This window comes from Rhinoderma darwinii, chromosome 4, assembly GCF_050947455.1.
Source record: "Rhinoderma darwinii isolate aRhiDar2 chromosome 4, aRhiDar2.hap1, whole genome shotgun sequence".
Taxonomy (NCBI): domain Eukaryota; kingdom Metazoa; phylum Chordata; class Amphibia; order Anura; family Rhinodermatidae; genus Rhinoderma; species Rhinoderma darwinii.
The window spans coordinates 54,600,694-54,618,117 of NC_134690.1; the positions used below are offsets into that span (position 1 = coordinate 54,600,694).

The 17,424-nt window shown below is 41.1% G+C and overlaps 1 protein-coding gene across 1 annotated transcript in view; it reads right to left on the reverse strand.

Moving 5' to 3' along the window:
* Positions 1-728: 728 nt before the first annotated feature.
* GRHL1 (grainyhead like transcription factor 1) overlaps positions 729-17,424 on the reverse strand; it is a 28,394-nt gene continuing 11,698 nt past the window's right edge. Inside the window, exons 8-16 of the mRNA XM_075863892.1 lie at positions 17,323-17,417; positions 10,859-11,017; positions 9,979-10,030; positions 8,014-8,153; positions 7,855-7,892; positions 7,200-7,288; positions 2,248-2,333; positions 1,927-1,991; positions 729-1,671 (exon numbers count right to left, since the gene is read on the reverse strand). Of these exons, the coding sequence (XP_075720007.1) occupies positions 1,557-1,671; positions 1,927-1,991; positions 2,248-2,333; positions 7,200-7,288; positions 7,855-7,892; positions 8,014-8,153; positions 9,979-10,030; positions 10,859-11,017; positions 17,323-17,417 (839 nt within the window). The 3' untranslated portion in view covers positions 729-1,556. The remainder of the gene's footprint in view (positions 1,672-1,926; positions 1,992-2,247; positions 2,334-7,199; positions 7,289-7,854; positions 7,893-8,013; positions 8,154-9,978; positions 10,031-10,858; positions 11,018-17,322; positions 17,418-17,424) is intronic.

Here is a 17,424-nt window from a genome sequence, read left to right on the forward strand (position 1 = left end):
AATGTATATACAAAGAAACAAGAGTTCCAGGATCTTTACATTCAGAAATATAATACAGATAATTAGTGGAATAGTGCTGGAAGAACGAGGTTTGTTGGCCTTATACTGTAATGGAAAACATCCCACTACTCCACTCAGGTTGGTTTAAGAGATTAGGAAAAACAGTCTGCTTTTTTTCCCCCCAGAAACAGCACCCCAATGGACATGTCTGGTATTGCAGCTCAGTCAACATTCAAGAGTGGTGCTTTTTCTGAAAATAATAAAAACACATTTTTCTTTCTAACCCCTTTAATGAGGTGGACCTCAACATGGGCGCCCATCGATGCTGCCATCATGGAATCACTGACTGATTGATGATACAGGAGCAATCCAGCTCAGTCAGACCTGGTGTTAAGGGATTTTCACACTTTTTGGTTTTTTAAGTGAAGCCAGAAATTGACACTTTATTCCCCCCCCCCTCTCTCACTCTAAAACCAGGAATTCATTTAAAAAAAATAAATAAAAGTTTAAACCAAATTTGGTGTGTGAACCCGGTCTGTAACACTGTCAGAGTAGATAAGGCCAACCTTGGCGTCTTATACTTTGAGCAAATAAGTAGATCAACTCACAATTAAAATCATAGATCTTTGAGGTAATATGGAAAACCAGTTTCTTGTATGTAATGGAAAATTTCTACAAATTCCACAAGCAAAAACAAATCTTTTTGGTCACAAACTTTTAAAAGTCTGCAAATATGGTTTCATGTTGGATAGAGAGTCATTTCCTTTCTATATGTGCGTAATGTTAATCCGAATACCAACCACTTGCCTAAAAATTGTTCAAAAAGCAAGAGCAATGGCCCATGTAGCTTCAGGGATACCCTAGACAGGGGCAGATTTTTCTAAACATAAATAAATGCTTCATCCTGTGGTGGTTACAAGTTGTGATGACTTAATTTGGCACCACATGTTTCTAGAAAAAAAAAAAAATATCCTCACCAAATATCCACTTGCATACTAGAATTCTATATATTATATATGTAATAAGCTCATGTGTATGTACACATATACAAAAAAGTTACAAAAAAATATATTGCACTTCTTATATACATAGTTTCTGGGTTTTCAGGCAAAGCCCATTTTTGTTCTTCACATACAGAGGCATTAGGGTATTTTTAAGGACGTAAAGCCCTTCATTGCCTCTTTGTGTTGAGCTGTAGGCTCTTCTTTGCCCTATTTGACCTTCTTCTTGACAGGGCACCTCAAACCTTCATAAAATGGTCATGTGTTGATAAACACGTAGCTCCTTCTTGGGCTCCACTCTTGGTCATATTAACCAGACATCATTTTGATCTTCTAACATTTGCCGAGATGGACCAATGTGTTGGCAGTCATTCCAGGGATAGAAGCAGAGTCTTAAGTATGAAGTCCCAGAATGGAGGGGGAAAAACAAAAAGCTGAACAACCATTTTGAGGAATATACTTTTGAGAACAGTCTAGCTTCCTACCATGAAGCCGACCCATTATGGAGGTGAACATTATGCCTTTATGTCCAGTCTAAGGGCACTGGGTTCATGGTTAGATTTCTGTAAGCGTCAGCTTGTACGATCCTCCAGACTCTTCTATCTGAAGCTGGAACGTGTCTTCATTTGAATAATGCCGGATTATATTGTCATCCATGTTAACCAAAATTCTGAAGAAAAAAAAAAGTGAGAAAGACCATAAGAACTGATTTCATGCATCAGCATTGTTTTTTTTAACTGTATGGAATACGCTATTCAATACAGACACAAAAAATAAATAAAAACATACCAGGCGATATATATATATATATATATTTTATTTTTTATATAGTGGGAGCCTATGGAAGACATATGCCTAATATAGTATAAACTGAACCACAGCCCTAAATCTCCTTACGCCCTCTTTTATACACCGGAACACTTACCCCTTTTTACATTTCTTAAAAATCTTTCCAATTTTTTCATATGGAACTTCATATTTATCAGAGATCTGGGAAAGATCAATAATGAAAAGAGGAATTAGTTTCCAGGGAAATAAAAAAAGAAAAAACAAAGAATTTGGCACTCATTAGAACAAACATATCGCACAGAACAGCGGTCTGCAACCAGTGACTCTACACAAAACCATATTACAACACGGCTTCAATCCGCTATTAATTAATTTATTAAAGTCGAATGGCGGCGAGTAGAAGTAAACTGGCGCACACTGTCTGAAAAATGAAATGGCACCCTGTCACAGTGCTTACCGCTTCCATCAACCCTTTTAGAGATGGTGACTTCAGCATGAGGGCATCAAAAACTTCTTCTGCTTCTCTCCTCACATACAAGAGAACTGAATGATGAAAAAAAAAAAAAAAAGGAGGAGAAAAATTAGGAAAAACTTAATATCATATGAAAGAAAAAAAAAATAAAAAAAATAAATAAATAAAAAAAATTCGAAAAGAAACAGGAGTCAGCCACCGCCAGTCTCCTAAGGGTATGTGCACACACACTAATTACGTCCGTAATTGACGGGCGTATTTCGGCCGCAAGTCCCGGACCGAACACAGTGCAAGGAGCCGGGCTCCTAGCATCATACTTATGTACGACGCTAGGAGTCCCTGCCTTGCTGCAGGACAACTGTCCCGTAGTATAATCATGTTTACAGTACGGGACAGTTGTCCTGCAGCGAGGCAGGGACTTCTAGCATCGTACATAAGTATGATGCTAGGAGCCCGGCTCCTTGCACGGTGTTCGGTCCGGGACTTGCGGCTGAAATACGTCCGTCAATTACGGACGTAATTAGTGTGTGTGCACATACCCTAATAGTGACATGGTTCAACTTAAGGATCATAGATGCATCCATCCGGTTTACCAAAAAACGCCTTAAAAACCGCAGCAAAAACGCTGCGAAATACGTTTTCTCTGCCTCCCATTGATTTCAATGGGAGGTCAGTGATGTAAAAGCCCAAAGATAGGGCATGACGCTTCTTTTTCCCGTGTGCGTTTTTTTCTGCTCGCGGGCAAAAATCGTCTCTGCCTCCCATTGAAATCAATGGGAGGAATTTTTGGATGTTTTTTGGCGTGTTATCCGACGTGGTTTCCATGTAAAAAAACTGTGAACAGGGCCTAAGAAAACTAGGAGCTATCGTGAGAAACGTATTGGCCACCACCCAATCTTTTCAAAAATACATACATTAAAATAGAATTCTTAAAACCTTAAAAAAAATAAAAAATGGAAAAATGCAGTTAAAGAGGCTCTGTCATCAGATTTTGCAAACCCTATCTGCTATTGCAGCAGATCGGCGCTGCAATGTAGATTACAGTAACGTTTTTATTTTTAAAAAAACGAGCATTTTTGGCCAAGTTATGACCATTTTTGTATTTATGCAAATGAGGCTTGCAAAAGTACAACTGGGCGTGTTGAAAAGTAAAAGTACAACTGGGCGTGTATTATGTGCGTACATCGGGGCGTTTTTACTTCTTTTACTAGCTGGGCGTTGTGTATAGAAGTATCATCCACTTCTCTTCAGAACGCCCAGCTTCTGGCAGATCACGCTGTGTCGCCACTTCCCCAGGTCCTGCATCGTGTCAGACGAGCGAGGACACATCGGCACCAGAGGCTACAGATGATTCTGCAGCAGCATCGGCGTTTGCAGGTAAGTCGATGTAGCTACTTACCTGCAAATGCTGATGCTGCTGCAGAATCAACTGTAGCCTCTGGTGCCGATGTGTCCTCGCTCGTCTGACACGATGCAGGACCTGGGGAAGTGACGTCACAGCGTGATCTGCCAGAAGCTGGGCGTTCTGAAGAGAAGTGGATGATACTTCTCGTCAGAACGCCCAGCTAGTAAAAGTAGTAAAAACGCCCCGATGTACGCACATAATACACGCCCAGTTGTACTTTTACTTTTCAACACGCCCAGTTGTACTTTTGCAAGCCTCATTTGCATAAATACAAAAATGGTCATAACTTGGCCAAAAATGCTCGTTTTTAAAAATAAAAACGTTACTGTAATCTACATTGCAGCGCCGATCTGCTGCAATAGCAGATAGGGGTTGCAAAATCTGGTGACAGAGCCTCTTTAAGTCTAGTTTCTTTTTTTCAGGGATAATGGTCATTAGATTTACAGAGCTCCAAATAGCCTGCATAACCACAAAAACCAAACTGGCTGTCTGCAGCCGCCACTAGAGGGAGCTAAGGAGCGTACTCTATACTGTTACACATAAACTCAGTAAGACCGTACGCTCCGTCTATGTTGTTTTACATCCATGGTTATGCAGGGGATATCTTTATCTCCGTATAAGAAAAACAGAGCTCTGACCTAGTTCCTTGGTTGAACTTGATGTACATGTGTCTTTTTTCAGCCGTACTAACTATGTAACCCCCTAGAAACATATATTAAAGAGGTCAATCAGCACAAACTTTTGGACCCAACAATGAGGTTAAGGCTTGGCTTTAAAAACAACAAGAAACATGAGACGCAACAGATTTCTCCATAAACCAATATCACTGTACGAATGGTTTAATGACAATATTCAACAATCATTTCAATGAACAGTGATAAGCAAATGACTAAATTTACTTCTTAATAAGGAGTTGTTCTTCTTTACCCTTCCGCTCACACAATGTAAACGAACCGGTCGTCTAGAATAGAAGGGATAGATTTCCCACTTCTGAGCATTTGCTACAATTGTAACTAGTCTAGGAAACCTTTTGAGAGCTAAAGAGCCTGGTCTCCACACTGACACATTGTAGCAAACTGAGAGATGTGCTGCTGATTTATTAGCTCACAGAGGATTTCCCAGATTTAATGTATTGTAGAAAATGGTCATTAAGGCCTCTTTGGGTTTTCGCCTCTAAATGTATAGAATAATGGGTCAGAGTTACTAATAGTGTCTTAAATTTAGACATCTTAGGCCCTGTTCACACAGAGTTTTTTGCAGGCAGAAAATTCTGCCTCAAAATTCCATCTGGAATTTTGAGGCAGATTTTGATCTGCCTGCACACCATTTGCCGCGTTTTTTTTTATCCGTGGTCAAAAACGCTGCAAAGAATGCTTTCTCTACCACCCATTGATGGCAATGGGAGGTCAGAGGCGTAAACGCCTGAAGATAGAAGCGACATGTCCTTTCTACTGCAAACCGGTTTTACCGCTTGCGGGAAGAAAACGCCTCCGCCTCCCATTGAAATCAATGGAAGGCGTTTCCGACCGTTTTTTGGCGCGTTTTTCGATGCGGTTTCCGCGTCAAAAAATCTCTGTGTGAACAGAGCCTTAGAATTAGACTAGATGTGCCAAATTTTTCATGGTGGATCACGCAGGTTGATAAATTTGTCATCTTACGTTGGTCTAACTTAAAGCTTAAAGGGGTTTTCCCATAATCAATATAGTGGTTTAACATAAAAATAGAAAATTCTTTAGGCCCTGTTTACATGGCGGAATTTTTGCATCAGAACCAGCTGATTCCACCGCAAAATTCCAATTCCACCTCCCATTCACTTCAATGGGAGTCGGACGCTTCTTTTTCCCACTGGCTGATTCTTTCAGCTAACGGAAAAAAGAAGTGTCCTGCTCAATCTGCGGGCGGATTCCACCCGAGCCTCCTTTTGAAGTCAATGGGAGGAGGAATCTTCCTGCCAACAGGAATAATTCAGCTGCGGATTCTGCGGTGCGACCCGCCATGAAGATTCCGCCGTGTGAGCTGACCCTTAAAGGGATTTTCCCATAGTGAATTATATCACCTATCCATAGGATAGGTGATTACTATATGATCAGTGGGGGTCCGACCACTGGGACCCCCACCGATCACGAGTTTAACTTGCCGTTCCTGGGAGACCCATAAGAACGGAGCAGTAGTGCGCATGCTCGGCCACCACTCCATTTATTTTGTATGGGTCGGCTAAAAGATGGCGTTCGGCAACCCAATAGAAATGAATGGAGCAGTGGTCGAGCATGCGCACTACCGCTGCATTCCTATGGGGCTCCCAGGAACGGCAAGGTAAGCCTGGTCTTGTGTTTGGTGGGAGTCCCAGCGGTCAGACCCCCGACAATCAGATATTTATCACCTATCCTGTGGATAGGTGATAAATAATGATTATGGGAAAACCCTTTTAAGCCTTGTTCACACAGTGCAGATTTATATTTCAAGCCAAAACCATGAGCGGAACCACAACAACAAAAAAATATATATAAAAAGGTAGGCCTTATAGGTTTGCGCTCTTGGATCCAATTCTGGTTTTGGTTTAAAAATGCAGCAAGTCTGCACTGTGTGAACAAGGCCTAAAAGATTTGGCTGGAGCTCAAATGCCTACTCTCCCCTCCCAAGTCATACTTACTAGAATTCGGGAAGCAGAGATCTGGGGTGCGGTTCACAGGGTCTCTGCACTGTAGGACTGGTCTACTGGTCCCTGTGACACAGAGGATTATTCATTAAAATAAAGAAAGTCACCAGTGAATTTTTTTTCCTGACAAACGTGATCACTCCCCAGCACTAATGCGTGAAAGATGGATTGCTCACCCTACAGTTAGTATATTAGGTCAGGGAAATATATTCACTGGTGACCACTTTCCTCCTCTAGATCAGTCTTGAGGTACGTCCACACAGCATAAACACTGCAGAATTTCTGACTGGATTTTCCGTGAAGAAATTCCTCAGCGTTTGCGCAAGAGAAATGGTCATGCTGTAGATTTCGTTTTTTGCACTGCAAGTCAACATCCGTAAGTTTTTTCTGTGTTTTTCCGCACAGAAAATGCAGATGGAAATTTTGCAGTGTTTACGGTACTTGTGGACGTACCCTGACAAGGACAGTTCAACCAGATCCCCAGTAATACAGCAGCCCACATCTAGGCTTCCTGCACCCCAGTATTTGTGTAACGTGGGGGCTGGGAATGGCATTAAAGGAGTATTTCGGCAATTAACATTTATCACCTATGATATTGGTGGTGATCCAACCTCTGGGACCCCTAGCAATCACTATAACGAGGGGCCCCCCTCCTTCCTCTACAGGACGGCTGTGGTGGGGTGGAGATGTATGGAATGATAGTCGAGCAGGTTTGCTGCATCTCCATACAACGCTAAGGGAGGAATGAAAGAACACTCACGATACCTCGCATAGAACATTCCGACCCCGACCAACATAACGTTTATCACCTCTCCTACCGTTTCACTGACTCTACAGTTTAGTACAGGAAGTTAGGGCACATCGCTGTATAACTACCTCTCTTTGGTTCGTCCACTCTTGGGATTTTTGAAGGGTGTGCTGTGAAGTCTTCTTCAGACGAGAAAGGTACTCTCTTCATCCCTGAGCTGAAACAGGCAAATATAAAGAATACATTACAGAACACATTGTACGAGTGTAAAATGCTTGTATAATAGGGACATTATATATATATATACATACACACACACATTCTATAGCCATCTCACTTTCTGTCTATCGGAATTACTCCCTTTATGAGTAGAGGTCTTTATGGTGACAGAGTTCTGTTCACATTAATGGGCTCCGAGTTACCTTTAAACTTTACGATATTTTCGATGACATGAAAAGCAATGTCAACAGAACTTTCTATCAAAAATACTGGAACTCTGACTGACCCCATTTAAATCAGGAATCGCTGGTATCCAGAGGGGAGCATTGACGAACCCCTTTATTTCTAGAATAACAGGGCTGCGGCACTTTACTAAGCTTGGCCTTAACTTGGAGACTTCCGTAATTCTGACATATGAGAACAGTCAAGGTTGTGTGACACGGTGTAGCCATTTTATTCTATAGCTACTGGTGGAGACCCTAGGTCACAAACCCCACAATATCATCATCGGACATGTCTCAATAAGCAGAAAAGCCCTAACCAAGCGTATATTTAGCGGCTCACCTTTCACCTTCCATTTCCTCTGAAGACAGCGGGATAACCTAGAGGGGGAAAAAATATTGAAAATTGTCATTAAAAGAATACATAATCTTTCAGTCATTGTACATTGGTATTATATAAAGAAATGCCAGAACCAGTATTTTCACAGTATCATGTACTTACATGAGTGGTGCGCTGGAGATTGGCAAAGTGGACATCTGGGATGAACAGGACAGGCTGGGTGTCCACGTCCTGCATGGGTTTAAACACTGTAATGTCGGTTCTTTTGTGGGATGGAAGCAGAGCCCCTTTCACGTCAGTAACTGTAGAAAACAGGTATATCACAATCAGATCACCAGCTTCAGATCCCCGCCCTCCATCGGACAACGCCAGGGAATAGAATTTCCCCACTGATGCTCTCCCCTAGTAGCAGATCAGACTCCGTTCATAAAGGAATTGGAATTGGTAATAGGCTTATACTATGAAATTGCAAATAACGCTGCTCCCCATACCTGCAAATATTCACCAAACGTGACCCATTTTACTTTTAGGAAAAAAAGGTACAGTAGTAAAGTTGCTAATATGAGGTCATCAATACTGTTCAGGGGCAAATAAAAATCCTCAAGTAGATTATAGTTTTCCTCAACAGTTTATAGCCATCTCTAGTCTTAAAGGGGATGTCCAAGATGGGAACAAATCTTCCAAATAGGTCAGCACAATAAAAATTAAAAAAAATGGTGAAAAATAAAAAATTACACTATACTGTCCATTTTCCGGACAGCAAATTACAGTAAAGCATATATTAGTGGAGGATTTAGCAAATTCTTGGAAAAACTAGGAAATAATCTGTGGTCTATAGTTTGCTCAAGTATATGCAGGAGTTTTCCTCCAGAGAATAAATAACAGATTTGCTACTTAAGCGGTTACGTAATATAGTTTATTTTTTTTATTTTTTTCGTTTAAAGTGAATTATGTGAATTTATGTACTGATTGTAACCGCCCCGTATGTTACTATGACAGTATAGTACCAAGGAACATACAAGCGCTATACAAAGCAATTATCATCATCAGAGAAAGGGTTATTCACACAAATTTACCATTGTATGAAACAACGTCTTTATCCGGCTCTGCCATAAATAAATATTAATCTGTCAGATACCCATTAAGGGGCATCTCACCCTAAAATATATAGAAATGTAATGAAAATCTTTTTGTTGCCCTAGCTTTCCCAGATTCCTGAATAAAAACATTAAATACTAAAAAAATATATGTTATATATTACTAATAAAAATCTGCCTCAATATCCAGTTACATCTCTCGCTCCCATATTACTGCATAACACAACAGGTTTCATGTTCAAGAAAGCTAAACGACAACCCAGCTATAATGGAGGCCATATTAGGCCTAGTTCACATCACGTTTTAGCCCTAAGTTTAGCGTGTACATCAGGAAAGCTCCCGACGTACAAGCTAAACGTGTCCATAGGGCTCCATTAGCCTGACTGAGGCCAAAAAAAAAAGTGTGTCCTTTTGGCCTCCTCCAGGCTCGTATTCCTTTTTTTTTTACATTTTTTTTAAAGGATAGAATAGCATAGTGAACTACGCTCGGCATAAATTTTTGTAACATGGGAGCCCATGTGTGACAGATACCACTGTATGGCATCTGTCACAGATATGTGTTAAACATATACCTCGGGGAGACTCCCCAGGGCCGCAGTCCACAGAAAGAGCATAAGAGTGCTCTCAGCCTGGGGAATGCAGCCCTGGGGGGCTCCTGATGTCACTGTCCATATAAGGACAAGGACGCCAGGGGCTTCCCTAGGCACAGCGCGTCGGGCGACGTATACCGCTGTATACTTATACAGTGGGATACGATTCAGCCTTCTGTGGGATATATCCGACGGAAGGCTATAGACATGATGTGAACAGGGCCTTAGCCATCACTCTGAAAGTATACTGAATACTTTACAATACTGAAGGTATTGTAACAGCTGGTAATAAGAGGAGAACTTAAGGACCAGGATTTCTTTACTTTCGGTCCATGTGTTCTATCAGGGTGTCAGAATGGGACAAGAGTAAGTAAATCAATTCTTGTTCCTGTATCATTCTTACTTACAATTCATTTGGGAGCTGGGCTCAGTACACTTGCCTTTTCTCTTGCTCTGCTTACGTTCCTCGTCTCTTATTTTACGTTCCGCACCCTGGATCAGATAGAAAAATAACGTAAACCTATTGTTAATGTATGAAAATATACAACATGATGAACTTTACCTGGTAACGTACAGAGAAGAGTATGGGGGAAAATGTATAAAAATTTGCACAAAGGAGAAGTGAAGTTGTTTCCCATAGCAGCCAATTAGATTCCAACTTTTTTTATCTGGTCGCTTTGGGCAACTGCTCCACTTCTTTTTCCCCAGTTTTGATACATCCCTTATAAAAAGCCGGAATCTTACAGAAGCCCCATTAGGTTGAAGTTAAAAGTACAGGTTCCCCGTTGGTGAAGTTAAAATATAATATGGAATAGCGTAAAGCATAGCCCTACCAGCAAAGAGCGGTCATTGTTGGGGCAAGCAGCGGGCAACCACATATATCTGCTGTAACGTCAGATGAATAGGCGACTCCTGAGCGGGAGACGCTCTGCTTAATAGAGGGGAGGGGGTTAACCAAGTTAGGAGACCTAGCCTATTTGATGTCCATATGCTCTAATGGGGTTTGTCGTGATCGGAGAACCCATTTAAATATCAATTTCCTAGATCACATCATTAGAATTCATAACTGCTGCAGATAAATGTTTTGCAGAACAAGAGTAGGAAACTTAAAATTCCTTGCAACGTCTTAGCGTTTCCCAATATAGCATTCTTATTAGTCATTGTATCCTGTTATGTATTCAATAGCCCAATATTCTTAAAGGTTCCTCAAAGATGAACCTACACATATAGGGCGTATAACTGGATCTTGGCCACTAGAGGGAGCCTTTGCATTAAAGCCAAGCGAACATTTAATGTACGGTATATATAAAATAGACTCACCTTGTCACAGAAGACTTTAATTTGGCAATAGGCCCTGTGAATAGGTTTGTTACTTCTGTTATTGTAGCTGTAGGTGTCAATTTGAATATTCAGAGGCAACCCCTTCACCCCCTTTTGAGAGGAGAAATCTGTGCTTAGACAGTTCACAGATATAAAGACCTGCAGAAGAGAAAAAGCCATAAGAATTAATAAAAAAAATAAAAAAACACATGCAGAAGTACAAATATAAATATAAAGTGAAATAATAGAGATGTCATTATAGCTTTTCCATGAAAGCCTCTATTCAAACTTCTATTGGATCCTTCAGAACAACCCATGACGCCAGTGTGAACAGAGCCCAACTATAATAAATATGGGATCAGGTTACCACAAGGTCATATATTAGAGCTCCACCTGCTCCACGGTCTTTAAACCATTCAAATGTTCAGCTTAAATAGGAGCTAGATAATTAGAATTGAGTATGCATGTCTAGCTGGTACGTCGATTTATAGGCCGAAGATAAATCGAACCCCCCCCCCCTTCCAAAAAAAAAAACCCCACCAAAACAGTAAAACAATAGCTTGGAACAAACGCAAGACACCATAACTTCCAGTGTGACTGCAGCCTAAAAGTTTACTATACGACTCATTTCTCCAGTTATATGATCCCTTTAAATGGATAATAAATTTTCAAACAACTTATGATAATCAGTAAGAATATCTGATATAAAACAACTTTGTAATTTACTTACTGTTAAAATTCAGTTTTATCTATGCAATTTCTGTGTGAAGTTACTGCCACCAAATGCCTCCCTACCTGTAATCTACTGTCCACCCCTGCTGTAAAATAAAATATGTCCCTATTTAACGAGTAGGAAACAGACTGCAAGAAGTGGGAATGTGTCTTTAGAGCCTGCCAATAGAAGTCTATGGTGAGGGAACAACGAGCAGAAGAAGAGAGAAACAACGACACGCTGCACATAGAAGTCTACGGAGAGGGGAGGTGAGAGCAGGAGGGAGCAGAGTAAAAGATAAACACAGACAAGAAGCTGCCCATAGAAATCTTTGGAGAGGGCAGAGGGTAACAGGAGGAGGGAAGAGATACATGCTGCTGGTAAGATTTGTTTTTAACCCTAGTGCTGGATTCTCAGCTACACTGCACATTAATAGGAGAGCAGGATTCTCCTCTTCTGTGTGTGCTGTATATAGCAGAGATTATAGCAGTTAGGCTCCACCACTAACTCAGAGAAAACTGCGAATTAGATATAGAGCCTGCAGAGTGTAAAACTGCTAAATAATACAGAATACAAGTCATATAATACCCAGAAATAGTGTCATTATTATGTACATACATAAGACAGCTTATTTTGAAAAGTCACCTGAAGGTACACTTTTGGTATTAATGCTACAAGACAAAGGTTATCTTTATCTGTACATTTTAATACTTGGCACAGTTTAGATTGAACATCCTTTTCTATTTACAGTCAACCACACCATAAGAACACTTCAGCACTATTATCCTTCAATTTCTTCCTAATCACCTAAATTGCCCTCAATTTCATAGCCGACACCCTAAAGAAAAAAAAAACGCATTATCCTCCCACTTTACAGAGAATAATCTCTTTCCTGAGAATACATTGTCCACACTACAATTATACATACTGCGGAAACAGCCGGAATAATTACAGGACTTACACAACTGCAAATATTTAAATATGCCCTTATTTCTATTATGTTAATGGGATACTCCCATCCTGTACTAGTGTTTAAAGGGGATCTCCACTTTGCACAATCCCTACTCGTTAGAAAGGACCTTTGAGAATAAACTGAACACAAGGTGTCCCGCAGCTTGCGCCCCCAACGATCACCTGTAATCTGTTGGAAAAACTTGGAGTAAGTGTTCAGTTACCCTGCAGCGCCACCAGAGGGGAGACTAAGTATTACACAGTGCTATTCACACTGTAATGCAGGATAGGACAGATCCTCCAGAGCAAGATAATCTTTGTAAACGGTCTCAACTCTGGCCAAGAGATGAGAATCCTGTACAAAGACACCCCTCTATTAACCTAAACTCCCCTAATAGGGTATATGAAAATGTTTTGTTTTTTTAAACTGGGCAACCCCTTTAAGATGTCCCTGAGGAACGGAGACATTTGACATCTATCATTCAAAACAGTGCTAGAGAAACGCTAATTTGTGGCCCCTCTCCTGCATTTCTAACAGATGAGAGTCCTGATGGGGGACCCTCATCTATTAATTTAGAATTTCCTAATAGAGTATTCGACCGTAAAAATACCCTTGATGGTTGCCCTAATATTACACTTATATATATGAAGATTCTAACCATGCATAAATAGGTCTTGGGTGAAACTGCGCTTCAAGTTTTTCTTAGCCCTTTGATATGGGATATACCAGAATACAGGATTACAGGTAGCATGCAATTTGTGGTAGATGCTTGCTGCACAGGAGATATACATCTAGCGCTGTGATGTGAGAAGCGAAAGAGTAGCAATCTATTTCTCTGCGACTTTGGAAAAAAACTTATGAGAAATATAGAGAGAAAACAAATCTGTGCGCTGGACGGATTTCAAGAAGTGGTAAAACTGGTTAGTGAAGTCATCTGTAAGTGACATTTATAGGTAAGAAGCCATTACCCTAGTATAGGCCCAACCCCAAGAAACAATCCTCAAAGTATCTTCAGCTTGTTTGGCAAGATTCTTTCTTGGAAGTCTAACAAAAGCAAAGAACACAGCAAAAACACAATAACCCGGTTCATCTTCATTCCTCCGGCATAGTGAAATAAACATAGTAATCGGCTCGATCGTGTTAGAGGAGTTCATCCATGTACAAAATACCCTTACTTCCTATGGATATACCAGACATGTATTAATATAGGAGGTCTGTAGGCTCCCCAGTCTGATCAGCCACATATTGACATCTGGCGCCGGCATAGAAAAACATTTGACCAATACAGCAGATGTCGGCTGTGCACCAACACATTAGTACTGTTAAATGTATTGTAGTCACGGTCAGCTGTACAGTTTTTGCCCCATTAAGCCACTTTATGGCATCCTATTATACCACAGTGGCAATACATGTGGATGTTACTGTGCCCATAGAGAATGGGTGGACTAGGCTTAGATTGGCCATCACAATAGGCAGGGTGAAGCCCCGTAGGTCCCTCCTTTCCTCATTTACCACAACACTCGTGAACAAGAGTGAACTGGCCTTCGGGTCATTTCGACTTTCTTTCCTGAATGGGCACCAACAAGCTCCAGACCCTCCTGTTGTAAAGTAGTGGAGTTGCTTGGTAGGTACCAGCACCAGAAGGTGGACCCGGAGCAAACTCTACAAAAGCCAAATTACCAAGATGCAGAATGAATATAAATGAAAGCCATCACATGTAATGCTAGCCATCTGGCTTCCCTGCAGGGTCCCCATCACCCAGACCAAAGAGGCAGCCCCTTTGGGCATTGGATAAGGGGCCACAGATCAAATTGGCCTCTACAATTTCAAGAGTTCCCAAACCTGGGGGGGGGGGCAAAGGGTTAGAACGAAAATAGATGGAAAATGTGATTGCATGCAGAACATCGCATCCAGATTGTTATGGCCCCCTCCCATTAGGTGCAGTCACCCATGTTCTGCCTCTCCCATTCAATTTCACAATATGAGCTACAGGACAGAGTTTATAATACCACAAAAAAAACAGGCAACGCCTTGTTTTAAGAAAGGGTGTTTCAATGGTGCGGTATTGCTTTAAATTACATACCTTGATGTTCCTAGTCACAGCATTAGGCCAATTAGTGGCTAATGAAAAGCAATGAGCACAGAGTGATACATCTGACTACAGAGAAGTTAACCGTTTCATCTACAGGCGCTCAGTGACAAAGACTTCAAATATTTGAAAATAAAGTTTTCATGTTAAAAATATTTCCCAAATTGCTGGAGGTGTAACTTTGGAAATTAAAGATGAACAATTTATTATGTACTGGAATGCAAAGGAGTCCACATAGCTGTAAATTTACAGGCACGTAGTCTGGTCAAAAATCCGAATCACGAATGCTATTGTTAAGACTGCACAACGATAATAAGTCCATTGCTCAATAAGGATCTGATCAAATTCTAAAGGGTCTTTATTGGGCATGTTTTTAAATTAAGCCCCATTCTTGTGTATCCCTAAAACTAAGAATTCTCAAAACCATCCAGCCACCATCTTTATCTGGACAATTGCTGGTGGTTCATTAGGATACTACAAATTGTTGTAATTGACTTAACACTGTTTGAATAACGCCGAATCAAAACCAAATAATTCACAAGCATTCCACCGAAAATCTCCATAAAATACAAGTCTTTGAGTCTCTCTTCAAGACATATCTCAATAGCATTGGTGTTTTGGAGAAACTTGGTGATAACCAATATGGTTACCATTACACCTCCCCAGGGTCTGTCACTTGCCTAAACTACTGAATGGCTAACCTGATAAAATTACACCGCAATATGGGGGCATATAAATGGATAAGTGGGCAGCTTATCATTTAGGTATATTAAGCTGGCCATACACATTACATGTATGTCAGCTGAACCTGATGATTTTGGCGGGACCGGGCGAGTAATATGTAAGGCGGCCTCCCGACGGCAGATGTGGGGGGAGAGTAGGGTCGGGCATGTTGGTTTTCGATATGTCCGATCCTTCTGTTCATGGTTAGAGAAGCTGCTGCCATAGGAGTTTAGCAGCGACTTTCTCCCTGAGAACACATGCGCATTTGGCCCAGCCGAGCGCGATTGCGTATGGGAGTTGGGAGCAATAAGCCAAATGAATATTCGGCGAACAGCTATCTAAAATGTATGGTTAACCTAAGAAGGGCAAGTGACAAGCCCATGTGGAATTGTAATTGCCAGTGGTGCACAGAGAAGATAGGGGATCTCATAGCAAATATCAAAATTGGCCTCCAATTTTGTTTATTTCACATCCATTTCATGAACCTTGGGCCAATTTCCAATTCTCTCATTGCTAACAATGCAGTTTCTCTGTAGTAGGAGACCTGCACAGGTTCTTGCTACCCAATATCAAAGGAGATGGGACCCACCAGTCCTGGGACCCCCACGCGAAGCCAGCCTCTATGGTATGTACACACCTTGTAGTAGCAGCCATATTGGTTGTAATCTAAATTTCCTAAAACAGATAAAACATTATCAACTTAATCTCATTTTACATATCTGGGGGGGGGGGTTGCTCTACAGGAGAGCGCGGCACAAACATGTTGCAAAGTACGCGACCAAGCTTTATAAGATATTATACAAATCCTTTGTAAATAGTTACATTTGTAACCATGACTCAAGCAATGCTACCTAAAGCAGAAAAAAAAAAAGTTTATGCTATAGCCATAGGAAGGGTTAACCTACCTGTCCATAGCATAAACTTTTCCTTTTTCCCTCTCTTTGTATTTGGTAAACTGATGGGAAAGAAAGTTCAACAATCCTCGCACTGTTTGTTTATGAACTCTCCCAGGCATTCACCTCATCGGCTCCTTACAACCTGCCGGGCCCTTCACATCAGCGGCCGCTAACAATACTCAAGCATCTGCGTGCAGCAATTCACAGAGAGAGAGAGAGAGAGAGAGAGAAGGAAAAAAAAAAACGGAGTCTCCTTTCAAGGTATCACCCTCTGAGATGCTTGTAGCGCCCATTGTCCTGCTCCGGCCCTGCCAACACGATTCCATTTGAATTTGTGGAGAGTGAAACTAGACGTTGTGCTGGTGTGTACATAGCCGGCGTGGAAGAATATACTGTATTATACCACAAACAAATGATTTCCATGTGAAAAATGGAAATCACATGACTCTGAAAAGACGTCTCCTGAGAAATGTTCCATTGAGCGGCAAAAGATGGTGGAGGGCGCAAAGACTTTTGTCATGACTTTTGTATTAAAGCTTACTTCCAACTATACATGCCTAGTAACACAATGAGATCGTGACAGGAGACTGAATAACCAGGCGGATTTGCTGTTCAGGACTGTGGGAAAGTTGGGGCGACACCCAACTTTCCCAAATAAAAGACAAAACAACTAGTAGACCGTTGAATACATTTTTTTTTTATTTTTTTAGCAGTTTAAGGAGAATTATTTTTTGATTTTTTTTTTACTTCTTGGTTATTCCATATCGAAATAGGTCCCTGCTCTGGAGGACTTAACACCATGTTGGTATACTTCATCTCAAGTATTCGGAAGGCTCAGTAGTAAACAATATAGCTTTTACACGGGGGTTGTCACCCAACTTTCCGAAATTGCTGAACAGCAAACCGGCCTCGTAACAGGATAACCCAGCTGTGATAGACTCCCATATTAATATATATATGCCGCAACCATAAATCAGATTACATATTGATGAGGCGTACATGGCAGGTAATTAAAGAGTAGGGCGATTCTAAACAACACGCCCTTTTAATGATAGTACAAATGTAGCAATATAAATGACGTTTGACACGCACCTTTCCTTCATCATTCAGGTCCCAGGTGAAGGAGATCGCGTTGTAGGCGATCTCCTCAATGTTGCTGATTGTGTTGAAGCTTTCTTTGTAGTCCGCTGCAAA